Source organism: Artemia sp. Qi Xiang Cuo, chromosome 21, assembly GCF_049724085.1.
Source record: "Artemia sp. Qi Xiang Cuo chromosome 21, ASM4972408v1, whole genome shotgun sequence".
Classification (NCBI taxonomy): Eukaryota; Metazoa; Arthropoda; class Branchiopoda; order Anostraca; family Artemiidae; genus Artemia; species Artemia sp. Qi Xiang Cuo.
This window is the reverse complement of record NC_142814.1, coordinates 37,921,010-37,935,786: the sequence shown is the minus strand read 5'-3', so window position 1 is coordinate 37,935,786 and position 14,777 is coordinate 37,921,010. Positions and strand designations below refer to the sequence as shown.

General features: G+C 35.0%; 1 protein-coding gene across 1 annotated transcript in view; it reads right to left on the bottom strand.

Annotated features, from left to right (window-relative positions):
* Positions 1 to 13,926, bottom strand: part of MED20 (Mediator complex subunit 20) — a 47,064-nt gene extending 33,138 nt beyond the window's left edge. The window contains exons 1-2 of the mRNA XM_089106596.1: positions 13,885 to 13,926; positions 669 to 820 (exon numbers count right to left, since the gene is read on the bottom strand). Coding sequence (XP_088962722.1) covers positions 669 to 820; positions 13,885 to 13,898 — 166 coding nt within the window. The 5' untranslated portion in view covers positions 13,899 to 13,926. The remainder of the gene's footprint in view (positions 1 to 668; positions 821 to 13,884) is intronic.
* Positions 13,927 to 14,777: the final 851 nt, after the last annotated feature.

Sequence of the window (14,777 nt, the reverse complement as noted above, 5' to 3'; positions counted from 1 at the left end):
TAAACTGCGCAACGATGTCCTTACAGGTCAATTTTGGGTTCATAGGCAAAATCGACCTGTTTTACATGGCTACGAGTTGGCGCGCCCCAATATTCAGAATAAGCACCATCGATTACCCCAAACCGACCGTCAAACACACTGCAACAGAGGTGAACCTCCCCCTGACCAGGCCTCTGGATCACAGACTATCATGGAACAAGGTCAACACCGACATAAAAGTAAAATATCCCATTTAAATTTTTACGCGTGCGAGATGGTGGAGGGAGAGACTGATTTATATGAGAGCCCATTCTAGATTTATTCTTGCAACACCAACATCCTTTATGTTTGCAGCATCTTAATGAAAAACTTTGCCTCATTAGCCACTCCTGAAACAGAGTGCTTTATCAGGATTGCTTTTAAGGACTCAACGTGGCCTAAATATCCCGGCACATCTATGAGGCAGTGACAGATAAGAGAAGTACCTCATAAATATCCAAAGGAACTATTAGAACATTAGTACTAGTGTTGATTGGATCACACTCCTATCCTCCGCTCTTAATACTCACACTCCACTCCCCTCCATTGAAAAATCTTCTAGCCCCCTGTCCTCTAAACAGTAGAGACAACTACGTCTATGGGCTAAGATTTTTGGCAAATATATAGATAGGAATGAAGGAAATTCTTACCAACATTTGGAATCGCAGTCGGCTGCGTAAAAGTTTCACAGTCTACAATAAATATGTCTTTCTTAACAGCACCCAAAGCTGTGATTCTTGTAGAAAGTAAGTCAATCGTATAAGGCCCAGTTTTCCCTTCCACAATAGGGAATGTCTGAAGCCTAAAAAAGAAGTGAACAAACATCACTAACTGGATACATGCAAGGTCCCAAAGAGATTCTCCTTAAGAAAAAATATAGAACTTGTTGGGGCAATTAGGAGACCCTGGTTTTAAAAATTTTGATCCAGACCTGAAGGTCGTGAGCTTGTACACCACTAATTAATTGTAACATCTGGTGAGCTGAAATAGAGGGAATTTCAGTATCCAGCAATATTTTAATGTTTTAATGCAATATTTTAATGTTTTAGATAGATTAGTCGTTAAAACATTTTTTAAAACATCCGCAAAAAAAGGAGTACAGAACAGCCAAGAATGTATTTTGGGGGATCTAAAGAACAAGCGTTATCCTGAGTGAGAGTAAAAACTGCAACAAATATGTTTATCAACCTTTTGAAGGGATTATTCTAATGTTAAGTAGTAGGCTATTATACAATGTTCTCAGCTTTGGAGGAAAAAGATACACATTTGTATTCCCTGGGTACATTTATCTTTGGATGTATAGCTAGGGATAGGGATAGCTACATTCCCATTAGACCTGTGCTTATTGAAGTTTGTTTAGGATGTGGGATCTGATACATTTTGAAAATTTTGGGTATACATACATACTGAGCTAGATGCATTTAGGAGGGATTGGGGATTGATATATCAGAAATTGAACTTGAACAAATACTCGAACTAACTGGAAACAGTTAGTGAAATAAGTCCCCTAACCCACCTTTTCAATCAATTAATGTTAATTGATTAAATGAGATCCAATATGAGAGTCATAATTACTCCCGCCATTTACCCGTGCAGCCATTTAAACATTTGCCTCTCAATTACATGGACTATCTGATTTGGCTTTTTTCTTTCTACAATTAGCCATATCTTGATGCCTACTGCAAAATACTTGATTTTTAATTAAAAATCAACGGAATTGAAAATCAAGTATTTTGCATTAGGCATCAAGAGACATGGCTAATTACTACTACTACTACTACTACTAACAACTCACTGCAGGACCAAGCCGCCCGAGGCCAACACAGCAACGAACGCTCCTCCTCCAACCCAATCTATTCAAAGCCTCCCTTTTTACATCCTCCCACAAAGTTCCCATTACCTTTAAATCTTTCTTTATGACGTCCACCCACCCCAGACGAGGACGACCTGTTTTCCGTTTAGCCCTGGACGGTTGGCTGAGAAGAACAATCTTCGGCAATCTGTCATCCTTCATCCGCACAACGTGCCCTAGCCATCTCAATCTTTCTTTCATTATAGCCCTAGAGAGCAGTATTGAACCACATTTTTTGTACAGCCTATTGTTTGAAATACGGTCAGTCAGCCGGGTACCCAGAACAATCATTAAGCAATTTCTCTGGAAAACATCTAGCAAATCTTCATCCGCTTTTCGAAGCGCCCATGCTGCAGAGCCATATTTGACTACTGTCATCACTATAGCTTCTAATATTCTAATCTTGATTTTCAGACTTATCTTCCTATTCTCCCAAACTTTTCTTTAATTGTGAAAAAACACCCTGAGCCTTGGCTAATCTACTTTTAACATCCTCACTGCTCCCAAGATCTTTACTAGTAATACCATCAAGGCAAGCGAAGCTGCCCACTTGATCAATCTTTTCATTACCCAACGTCACCTTTTCATCTTCACTTATTCCTAGCCTTAGTGACTTAGTTTTCTTAACATTAATTTTCAAACTTATTGAAGCACCCTGAAACTCTTGTTCGTAGTGATTTTTATTCGTCTCAAGCTTGATTTGCATACCGTATTCAATTTAATTTTCACTCGTTTTAAGATTTAATTATTAATTTAGGCCTATATTGGTATCTATTGTAAGTTTGTACGCATTGATTGTTTATTTAATTTCTGTTCGTTTTGGGTTTCATTTGTACTTCAATAGCAAAATATTGTTTTTTTCGTTTTAAGCTTGATTGGCGTATTCAGTAGAGGGATGACTCGCTTTAATATTTATTTATTGATTTATATTATAACTTGTTGTATGTATTTTTGCAATGATTGTTTATTCAATTTATTTTCGTTTTGGGTTAGAATTTTAACAGGTATTTGTATCTGCTGATCTTAAGTTTACAATGGCCTTTACTTTTCTTTGAAAAAATTTTTTTTCGGAAAGTTTTTTTTTAATTAAAGTAAAGAAAAAAGCAAAAGAAAGAGTTATTTAAATCTTATTTCTTCGCACCGAGAGTTTATTAACAAGGATTATCATCTGACTTATAACAAGAACATTCTCTGTTTATTTGCATCTGACAATGAGATAAGTATTTACATTCATTTCATCTATGTTCACATAGACACAAGAAGAAAATTTTCTGAAATACTCAACAGCTCTCACTTTAACATTAGCAAAATATTTTAAATCAATAAAATGCATAGGAATCTGTTCACCATGTTTAAAACAACCTGATGTTAAAGTGAGAGGAGCAGAGAATCAATTTCTGGCACATGTGATGATGCCAGCCATCGTGAAAAATTGGCTGCACTAGCCTCTTAATTTCCATCTGTGGAAACAACTCCAAATCTCGATAAAAAAGTAAATTGGGCCTTGGCATAATTTCAAATAGTCTAAGGCCGAAAATACACAGGCCTGTGAAAACGATAAGGGTTCAGGAAAATGAAGTAAAAATCTGAGCGAACCATGACTCGCTTTTTTTCTGGTTTCCCTCCCCTGGGATATTTAACTGAAGAATATACGTTGATGCTAATTGAAAATGAAATTTGGATACATCTCCCACTGAATACAATTTGCCGGAAATACTTGTCGACTCCCATGAAGAATAACAGCTATGAATAGGGTTGCTGGACAACGGTTTTGGTGAAGTATGAAGTGACTGGGAGAAAGCATCCCCCAAGGACTCCAGATCAGAAAGGCAAAATCTCGGTAAAGGGATCACAACTTGTCCGCCAGTTGTGCATTGAGGAAAATGGCTATCTTTCGCGACTTCCCGCAGGGGATCTTCCCCAAGGGATTCCTCCCCCTCATAGAGGATCGACATATCTTTTGAATTGATAATACTAATTTCAGATTCGTTTCCAAATTTTTCCAATCCGACTCGACATTCAATATCTCCCAACTTTCCCCCAACCCGTTGTAGGTCATTCATCTCTATTTTGTAGCCATCTTGTTTTATTCCCCATGGGTCTTTGACCTCTTTTTCCCCCTTATTATCCATGTTTTCCAGGCACAGCCCATCCAACATTTTTTGTTTTTCGCCACTGCAGGCTGAATCTCCAAATTTTTTCTCTTTTTTGCATTCCTCTTTTCGTCTCTACTTTTCTCAATTCTGCCATTCACGCAAAATAATAAATCACCGTTATATCTAATTTGGACTCCAGTGTCCACTATCTTTGACTGAATAATTTCATTGTAGCTCTGTTTAATATCTCTTTTCTCTCTCTTAGTTTTCTTTTGTTTTGTAGTAGCATTAAATAAATCGTCATGAAATCTGAATTGGACTCTAGTGTCCATCTTCGACTGTCTTTCTTTATTGTAGTTCCGCTTAATATCTTTCTTCTCTCTTTTAGTCTTTTTTATTCTTACCGCAGAAACAAATATTTCATCATCAAATGGGAATTTAACTCTGACATTTGGTTTTTCATATTCTACTAAAATCTCTCGAACTTTCCGAGGAAAAGCGCGTACAATAAATTTCGTCTCATTTTTCTCTGGTACACTCAGCGTTTCATTTTGGCCTGTGCTTGTTAGCGTCTCATATTCATTAAAAGTGTTCTCAAGTTTTCTATTATTTGCAAATTTTCCTGAAAAATCAATTTCGCGTGTCTTATTTTCAATATTATTTGGTCTTATTACCTCTGCATTCCATTATTGGAGATTATCAGCATTTTGAACACGCGTATAATGCATTTCGTTTTTCCAATAGGGTGGCACAGCCTTCTCATTTGTTTTAAGGGCCGGTTCACCTTCTCGCCTTGTCAACGAAGTAGCATATTTTTCCGTCGTAGTGTAATTTTGTAATTTTTCCTCTGTTAAAGAAGTCGCTTCTAACGATAGGAGATTTTCGATACCCCCAAAGTCTCCTCCTACTACACCATACACTGCTAGAGTAGGTACTAAGCCTACTTTTGTTATTTTTTCTCTGGACAGTACCGTCCTTCTTTGCAATTTCTATTCTCACCTAAGCAGACGGGCATGGGTGCTTATCTCCATAATAAAATAATGTTGTAATCTTATTTTTATGGTATATCTCCGTTCTATTAATTAGGCCAGTTCACACATAGGTTTGCTCACTGCAGGAATCAATTGCCATTTCGACTAATTCCCCGTTCAACTTTCCGTATATTTTATGCGACTCTGCAAAAGCGTAATTTTTTTCCTTATTACGGGTCATGGCCCAGGCTGTCGTTTTATGTGGTGTATGGTCATATGTATTGGGGCAGTTTCTTGCAAAATGCCCCGTGGAACCACAGTTATAGCAAGTTAGTTCTCCTTGCGCTGTGTTATAGTGCCTATTTTTGTTATACTCTTTATATTGAAATATGTCTGTCTCCTCAACTTCCTCTCTTATTTCGGTCAATCTATTTGCCATTTCCGCCATTTCTTTGCTTGTTTTTGGGTTCTTTTCTTTCAAATATATTTTAAATTCTCTGTGGGTATTTTCTAAAAATTGTTCCATTACTGTTTTATTTACCACTTCCGTCATATTTCTTTTATCTCTTCCGGGTCTTCATACATTCTATAATTTTCTAACTCTAGCCATTTTAAACACATATCTTTCAATTTGTACCCGAATTCTTTATATGTTTCATTGTCTTGTTTTCTTTCGCTTCTAAACCTTCTTTGAAAGTGCTCGGGGGAGAGTTGAAATTTTTCAAAAATGGCTTGTTTTAGTCTTTCAAAATCCCTTGAGTATTCCATTGGTAATGCTTTATATGCAAGTTGTGCTTTGTAGTTAAGGAGGGGCTGTATTCTTGTCACCCAATTTTCTCTCGGTAATCCGCTTAATTCTGCCGTATTTTAAAAATTGTATATGTATAAATGTACATCTTCAGTTTCTTTCATTGATTGAACATTTACTGCCTGCTTTATCTCTATTGTAGACGATTTCTGAGGCTCTTGGGACTTTCTCCCTACAATCGTTTCCATTATGTATTTTTTTCCTCTCTGTCTGCCTCTTACTTTTTTCCTCTGGCTATCCTATCAGCCTCTTCCTTTTTTTCTCTAGCTCTCCTATCAGCCTCTTCCTTTCGTTCTATTTTTTGTCAATCTTTCTCTCATTCTTTTTCCATGAAATTAAATAGTTGTCGTGTCATATCTATTTGAGTACTATTTTGCGGGCTCCTACTCGAAATTGAGCTTCTACTACTCCTGATACTTGACCTATTCTGAATCTCACTGTTATTATATTCTCTTAACTCGTTTTCTGAGTCTACTCGTTGTCTATCTGTATTGTCTCTTTCTTTATAGGCTACTCCTAACTCCCCTTCATTTGGCACAGCCTCTGAGGGGTTAGTTCGTTTTGTTTTTTCACACATCCTTCCTAAGTTTTTTTCGTGCCCCCTCATTTTATCGCGTATACATCTCTCTGATTATATTATGTCTTATTCAATTAGGCAATCTTGGTAATTTCAAAAACTGTCACGCAAAAATTATGGTACGCAATTACTATTGTGAATTATCAGCTCCGTGTAATGAGATTCAACAATTTTTCAAATAACCGGAATGTCTAGACTTCATTAGGGAATAACGACTTCTTTCAAAACAACAGTTTTACGCGAGTGAAATATATCTCCGAAAAACGAATTAACAGGGGTTGGACCAGAAAAAAATCAGAAAAACCGCGCGAATATTCCACTAGTGGGAACTACCACGCAAAACAAATCACGTATCCTCCCTGGATACTCGCATTCCAAATATAATCTCCTCCTGGGCAGATTAATCAATAGGACAGGTGCTTCCCACCTTCCTTGTCCAATATGCTCACAAACTGACAAATTCTTCTAATTTGCTGTCCTCAATGCTCTTATAACCTTCGTCACTGAAGATTATATCTAAGTCCCTCACTTCACTCAAATAATAACCCAACTTTCAACGTTTTCTTATCTGTCCTTAAACCCTGTAATACTTTTAAATACGGAGATTCCCCCACTGCAAACTCAACTCATTAATTTCACGTTATTCATTTTTATTTTTGTCTAACAAGGCACACAGCAATTTTAGCCTTATATTTTTGAATACTAATTAGTTGCGCGGTATATTGATTCATAAATTTTCCAATTATGATCTCACAAGGCCTAGCCCATAATAGATCTTCATAATTGCATTAATTGATTGCATATATTTGTCTTTTTATATGTTACCACAATAGGCTACTGTCTAGGCCAAATTAACCTGTCTCTTCGAAAGCGCGGAATTCTTTATTATCAGATTTGCTTATAGGACCTTAACTCGCTTCCACCACTTATTGGAGTGTAAGTACCGCTGGCACCACTTATTGGAGGTTTATCGTGCGGGGTCACCACTTTTAAAGGCAAAAATGGCGCAAGGAGTTGCTATGCCACTTACTGGAGGGGGAAGATCCCTCTTCGGCCCCAAATTAGTGAGATTTCCGCGGTTACTCCAACGGTTCCGTATACTAACGTCATCGGATGGTCTATAGCCACAGTTAAAACCAAAGTTTACCAATAAGATTTCTAACTAACTATTTTAGATTCGACCTCAGCTGAAAAGTTAAGAGAGTACATAGAAAAATCTTACTGCATTAACAATCATGCGGTATAAAAATAACTAACTAAAAAATGGACTTTTCCTCCCAGGCTGCTAGCCGCAGCACGCGGCGGGGGTTACTAGGGTGGTAATGAATCTTTCCAGCCAATCCTTAAACTTGCTAATTTACTGGCCGACCTCCCTAACTGCGCAATTCTTTCCCTCGTGGTCTATTAAGCACATATGCAGTTAAGAGGACCCAAAATGGCGTCAAAAAATAATAGGAAAATTAATATTTATTACTTAAAGAAGGAAAATAATTAAGGGGCCAAACGAAATGAATCTGGGAGGGACATTTATCTGAAAAAACTGGGACGCCATTACATATATATATATATATATATATATATATATATATATATATATATATATATATATATATATATATATATATATATATATATATATATATATATATATATATATATATATATATATATATATATATATATATATATAAATTGATATTAAAATTCCGTTTTTTAGGCTTTCGGTTACTATTGAGCCATGTCGCTCCTTACTTACAGTTTGTTACCATGAACTGTTTGATTACAATTCCAATAAATAAATCTGGTCTTATTAAACTAAATGAAACATAAGTGATGACAAAAACACAGCCAAGAATATTTGCTGTACAAAGAGAAGCTTTCTGAAGATATTAAATAAAAAACAAGTTTTCTCAACTGTAAGTAAGGAACAACATTAAAACTCAAAACGAACAGAAAATTATTTCATATGTGAAAGCGTCCCCCTCTTCAATATCTTGATCTTCCTGCAAAACTTTAAGCACTTTTAAAAACACTTCCTATTCTAACTAAGCCACCCTTGTTTTTCAGGAGTCATTCTTAAAAAATTGGGAAAAACAGTCAAACTTTAGTCCAAAGAGCAATGTATTGAGTAGGGGGACAATCCCATTATAAATGGAATATTTTCTGTTCATTTTGAGTTTTAATGTTGCTCCCTACTTTCAGTTGAAAAAAAACTTATCTTTTTTAATTTAATTCCTTATCATTTTTCAAACAATGTGGGTAAATCTGCCTCAACCTCAACGTAAAATTCCCTCCCCTCGCACGAAACTCGTCCATGGAAAGTTTCTCCCATGTAAAATATACCCCCCTTGTAAAATTTTCCCTGGACAATTTCATCCTTGCTGAAAATCCCCCCCCCCTTCTTTAAATTTCTTTGGAACAATCTATCCTGAAAAATTCTACTAAGCACAGTTTAGTTTGATAAAGACTAGTTTCAATCGTTTTTTCAATCACTACGAAAATTCCCTTTTTCAAGGAAACTTTTTCCCAGAAATCCAAACCCGCTGAAAATCCAAACCCTACTGCAAAACTGAGTTAACAAGAGAAAGTAAGACAAATAAAAAGAATTTTGTATAAGAATTCTGTCAAATCCCCCCAGTGCAAAATTTACCCTCGAAATTTCCCTCCCCAAGGAAAATTATCCCAATGGAAACCTACCCAGAGCACCAATCAACCCCCCAAAAAATGTCTGTATACTTCCAAATAACAAATAAATTATGCAAGCAAAGGGCAAATTTTGTAACTTACAGTCCTTTTTCCCATGGGTTGTGAGGGGTCATGCTAACCTTAAAGGCATAGTTATTGGACCTTTCAACTATGCTGAACCAAAAGTTTACCTCAAAATTTTGATGGGACGAATTTGGGAAAAAAGAGGCATGGGAGGGGGGCTAGTTACCTTACAATCTTTTTGGTCACTTAAAACGGGCACTAGAGCTTTAATTTCCGTTTGAATGTACCCTCTCCTGATCTTCTAGGAACATTAATTTGATATGATCACCCCTGCAAAAAAAAAAAAAAAAAAAAAAAAAAAAAAAAAAGAGGAAATAAACATGCATCAAAAAGCTTTCTCCTGACAAGGTTTTGGTTACTATTGGGTGGAGTTGTTCCTTATTAAGAGGTTGTTACCACAATCTGTTCGAAAAAACATTTTAAGGCTAAAAGGTCTGTAAAAACAAGAGGTTGTTGACAATAAAATGGAAAAGCACAATGTTATAAGTTGAATCTAGTTTTTGAACACAATTCTCAAATTACTTCCAAAACCACAAAAGGAAAAAAAAAACAGAAATAGCATTTGAGGATGTACAAAAAAAAGTATGATGTGTTCATAACTCCAATTGTTATATTTTTGGTAATTTTTTCTAATTATCAAACATACTCCAAAATTGTAAGAAAAGTGAACAAGAAAAATATTTCTGTACATTTCATTATCAAAGGGTTTAAATGTCTCTACAAAGCATGTTTTCACACAGGTTGCTTATACATTTGATCACAAGGGTAGTGTATTGGTTTGTGGTCATGTTTATGAAAAGGGACTGTTTCATGTTCCTTTGTGTAATTAATAAGCCAAGGAACAAATCTGTTTTGATTAAATTAATGGAATATATATGATGGCCAGAAAGACAGCAAAGTGGGATATTTGCTGGAAAAAGAACTTTTGATAATGCAAAACATTAGAAGGCAACAAAGTTAACAACACAAATGAGCTCCCCACAATTTTTTAGCAATGAAATGTTCAAACTGTCACTAATTGGTTGCTTTTTGGCAAAAAACAAATCGGGATCAGCATCAATGCATCAAGATACATCTGATCTTCTCTAAAATGTAGCCACAGTGGCTTTTTTTGATAAAATTAAATTAAAATGGCAGCAAATATTATATTGATGAAACTATGTTCCAAGTGTTGAAAATTCTTATCTGATGTAGTGGAATACCAGGCTGACTAAAAATGTTCCTTCAGCCAAATTCAGATGTAGATATGGACTTCTATCAAGAGATTCATTTTTTTAAAGAATACCTTACAGTAACCTTCTCAAAATTGTTGACAGACAGCAACAGGCCCTGTCAAAATATATGTGATTCTGTCAAAACTTCACTGAACATGTAAAGAAGATGAGAAACAATTGGCATCAAAACTCAAGCATCCTCTAACAAAAACAGTTGTCAAATTTATGGGTACTTTCTCAACAACAAGAGATTTTGATGATTATTATTTCTAATAATATTTCACATGAAAAAACATATAAAAAAAATTTAATTTTAGTTTTACTGATTTAATGCTAGATCCTTCCATCATCTGACGAGTTGCTGCTTGGCCTCATACCATGTTCATATTGTAAAACATTTGACTTAGTTAATCCAAACAACCTAATTCATTTATCACTGAATAACTTTCAAGTTGACCCTCTCTTAATAAATTTAATATGTTATCTTTCATATAGATCCCAAGCAGTAAAATACAAAAACATTATCTCTGAACCACTCCCTACCTAGCATGGAATTCCTCAAGGAACCTTGTTAGGACCACTCTCATGTCTAGTACTGATCAATGAAATTAGTAAGAGATTCCCTCAAAGGTGTTAATATGTACATGACCTTCTGTTCCTTGAAGTATGTTATAGAAACACCAAAAGCGCCTTCCTCAAAATCCCACCCATGTTTTGGATGAAGCAAAGAATTTTCATATGAAAGTAAATTCCACTAAGTCAAATATAATGACAAAGAACTTTTTAAAATTCTTGAAACCCACTCCTATTTTCTTAGACCCTATCCCACCCAAAATGCTGGTGAAACATTTTAAATTCCTTGGTGTCACAAATTTCTAGTAATCTTAAGTAGGACATGCATATTCCCAGGATTCTGGACTTTTCAGACAAAATCTAGGCAAAGCTAAAATTTTTAAAGTGGATTAAAATGGCAGATTAACTTTGAGACAGCCAAGTGTTGACAACATTTTCACTGTGAACAACAAAGAAATCTTTGCTGGGCTGTTAAAGCTAAGAGGAAGTGGGCCATTCCAGATAGCATTTGGAGTTGTTATTCTTGTGGCATATGTGCAACATTGTAAAAAGTAGAAAATAATCATATGACCTAGGTCACACAATTACACTCCATATGATTTTCCAATTTTGTTCCATTACTTGAGACAATTCTTTCACTTTTTGGCTTCCACTATCTGAATAGTGTTTTATATGCTTATACATTAAACAAAGTTGAAGAGAAACAAAAGGTCTGTTCTTTTGCACTGAGATCTTACATCTTTCTGCAAAGATTTCTGTTCTTTTAACTAATCTTTGTTCTCTTTTAACTCATCTTCGTTCTAAGATCTTACAGCTCACTGATGTTAGCAAAAGTATGAAAGATGCCATCTTTCTGCCATATAGAACAATGATGAGAGAACTTTGATGATATACTCATAATTGTTCTTAGACCACTGATCAGAGCTGAATGATGAAAGACATTTGCAAAAGAATGCTACAAGATCTTGGTGCTAAGATTTCACTTTTAAGCATTCTTTATCAAAAGATGTAACATCTTAGCACAAAGAAGAGTAAAAGAACAGCCCTAAAGAAACAAAGTAAACAGAATAGGCATTTTGAATGCACCAAGATCTGCCCACAAACAATCCCCAAGTATTTGAGCACATGTTGAATTGAGTTCTGACGCATCAAATGCAGGTAATTTTTTTGTTCTGTCAAATTTGTAGGTCAAAATGCTCCAATTTCCAAAAATCAGAGTTTTACACCCTTTTCTGAAAAAAACTTCAAACTTCTTATCAAACAGTTATATTCTTAGATGTTTTTCCTAAATACTGAAAACCTTTTCAAACCAAAAGTCTTTAAATTAAGCCTGCCAGAGTAGACAAGTGGTCTTTTACAAAAACAGTCAAATCAATAGTGCCTTTACTCTAGTTCAGTTCCAACTATCCACATCATTTCTAAGATTAAGATCCTTCTGTCTATGTTTATAAAAGTTTTTTTATTCAAAATATTTATCCAAGATTAGGTACAGTGAGTATTAGCTTACTTTTTGAGTACAGTGGGTATTAGCTTATCCTATGGCTATCAGGGGAGTGGGCAGTATGCATTGTCACTAAAGTGACAGTGATATTTTGGAAAGACCATAAAATAAGGGATCCAATGGTACAACTTTTCTTTCATTAGCACATTTCATTTAGATGTGATTAACCACTACAGTTTGACCAATATTTCAAACACAAGCATAAGCAAAAAATGGCAAATTTGCAGAATAGCAGCTCTCTAGAAGAACAAAAAGAGAGGCATTTTAGATTACAAATTTTATTCTCATTTTTAGGTAGTTAAATCAGTGTGATTTATCTAATTCATTATATCCATGTGGTTAATCACAATTCTTTAAATTAATCATGTCTATTTTGTAGCTGCATTGAAAAGTTTCCCTTGTTTGATTTGGTTTTTTTATTTATTTTTTAAGTTTTAATGATTTTGTTTGTATTTTTTTAGTTTTTAATTTTTTCAACTGAGGCATTGTTTAACCTAACTTCTTTTGCATCATTTTTGTAGAAGGAAGGCAATAACCAATTTCTGCTCAATTTCAGAGTTTGCTTTTGTAGTGTTATAGAAAAGTTTATTGGACAGAAAATGTACCCTTAAATACAGGTAGCCTATAAAAAAATATTAAGTTCAAATACTTACTGAATTGTATTTTCATGTCTTTAAAACCATATAAGTTGGGATTGAGCAAAGTTGTGAAGCTGAAAACAATTCTGTTGTACTTCATTTAAGCAGAAGATCTATTTTGCAAGGTTTTACTTCTATAAATCACACATTTTTAAAGGTCATCAAAGGTCAGGACCCTCTAGAGGGAGAAGGAGTGGAGGTAGGTACTACAAAATACCTTTCCAGGATATAGGCTACTTTAGCCTGTAGAACCATCCCTGAAAGTTTCATTTTCCTAACCTAACCCCTTTCTAAGATAGTCCAAAGTAGCTAAAGTAGAATTTTATCAATGCTTTTTTATGCTCTTTCATAATTCATATAAAAACCTTTGGGGCCCCTTTAAGGGCTGAAGATGCAATTAGCAAAAGAAGCAATTATTGAATTATGAAAGAACATAAAAAAGGCATGTTTTCACTTTCATCCAAGATAAAATATATGGCCACATAGAAATTTACCTCTTCTTCTAGTTTTTTTTGTATAGGGCCTATCATAGGACTATATCTGGGACCATTGGACAGGTAGGGTGCACTGTCACAAATATAACCAATAGGCTATACTGTAAAATAGACTTAGCGTAAAATAAGGAATCAAATGGTACAACTCTTTTTGTTTTATAGTTTTCCTTTTGCTGCTCTTGTCCAGTGGTAGCCTACTTTAATTGCCTACCTAATAAATTAATTGACAAAACCAAAATTTATTCTTCAGTTTCTGCGTTTTCTGGCATCTTGGAAGGTTGTTGAGCTAGGAGAATGAAATAAAGTTACAACCCTTTAGAAGGTTTTCTAATATAAACCCTTGGGCAAGAACAACTTATAATAAAGGTCTTACACAGTAACACCCATTTTTAAATGTAACTGCGACTGCCATGCAGTGTTGGCCAAGCTTGAAAGCAAAACATACCATAAATTGCTCGAAAAATGTACCAAAGACAAAAAAATGTAGCATATCCCAATTTTTTTCACGTGTTATGTGAAAAACAGTTTTTCGCGTAACACGTAGATCGTCGGTGACATACAGTACTATCTATCTATGAAAATTTTGTTTAAGACATTTCATTCACTTTTTTTCTTCATTCCTTCATTTTCTTTTTCTTCCAATACAGTACATGTGCTCCTGACAGTACTCAAAGAAATTGTTCTGAGCAAAAAGTATTACTGTAGTAAAATTTTACTACAGGCCAAGAAAAGTTATTGTTTTTGGCCATTTACGACCATTTACAGCCCCGCCCTGAAATTGGTCCCAAATAATGATTGTAATGTAAATCAAGGGAAAGACTCGAATTTGAAACTTGTATTCTTACAGAATATTGCCCAGAAGTAGTTACTAGGACTTGGCTTTCCGTTTAATAGTTTGTGAACACATTCCCCTTTCCCCTTTTATGAAGATCTTGATGGAGGGCAGGATCGCTCCTGTAGCCCTCCCCTAATATACTCTTCTGCCTACGAACAATACAGGAAAAAACTTGTTTTTTTTAAATTGAGACTGATCAAAGAAGTGACTTTGGGGGCTATGGTCTAATATGTAATAATTTTTTTGTTGGAACAATATTTTTCTCCAAAATGCCTTTAAAAGATCCTTCACTCACCTTGTAAGGTCGAGTTGGATATATCCCCACAAGTGGTACAACAGACAATAGTGGTACAATAGACTGGCTTCAGAAACTTTCAGTTGTCTGAGGTTCTATACTACAAAAACTATACAACAAAAAAATGACCAAAACT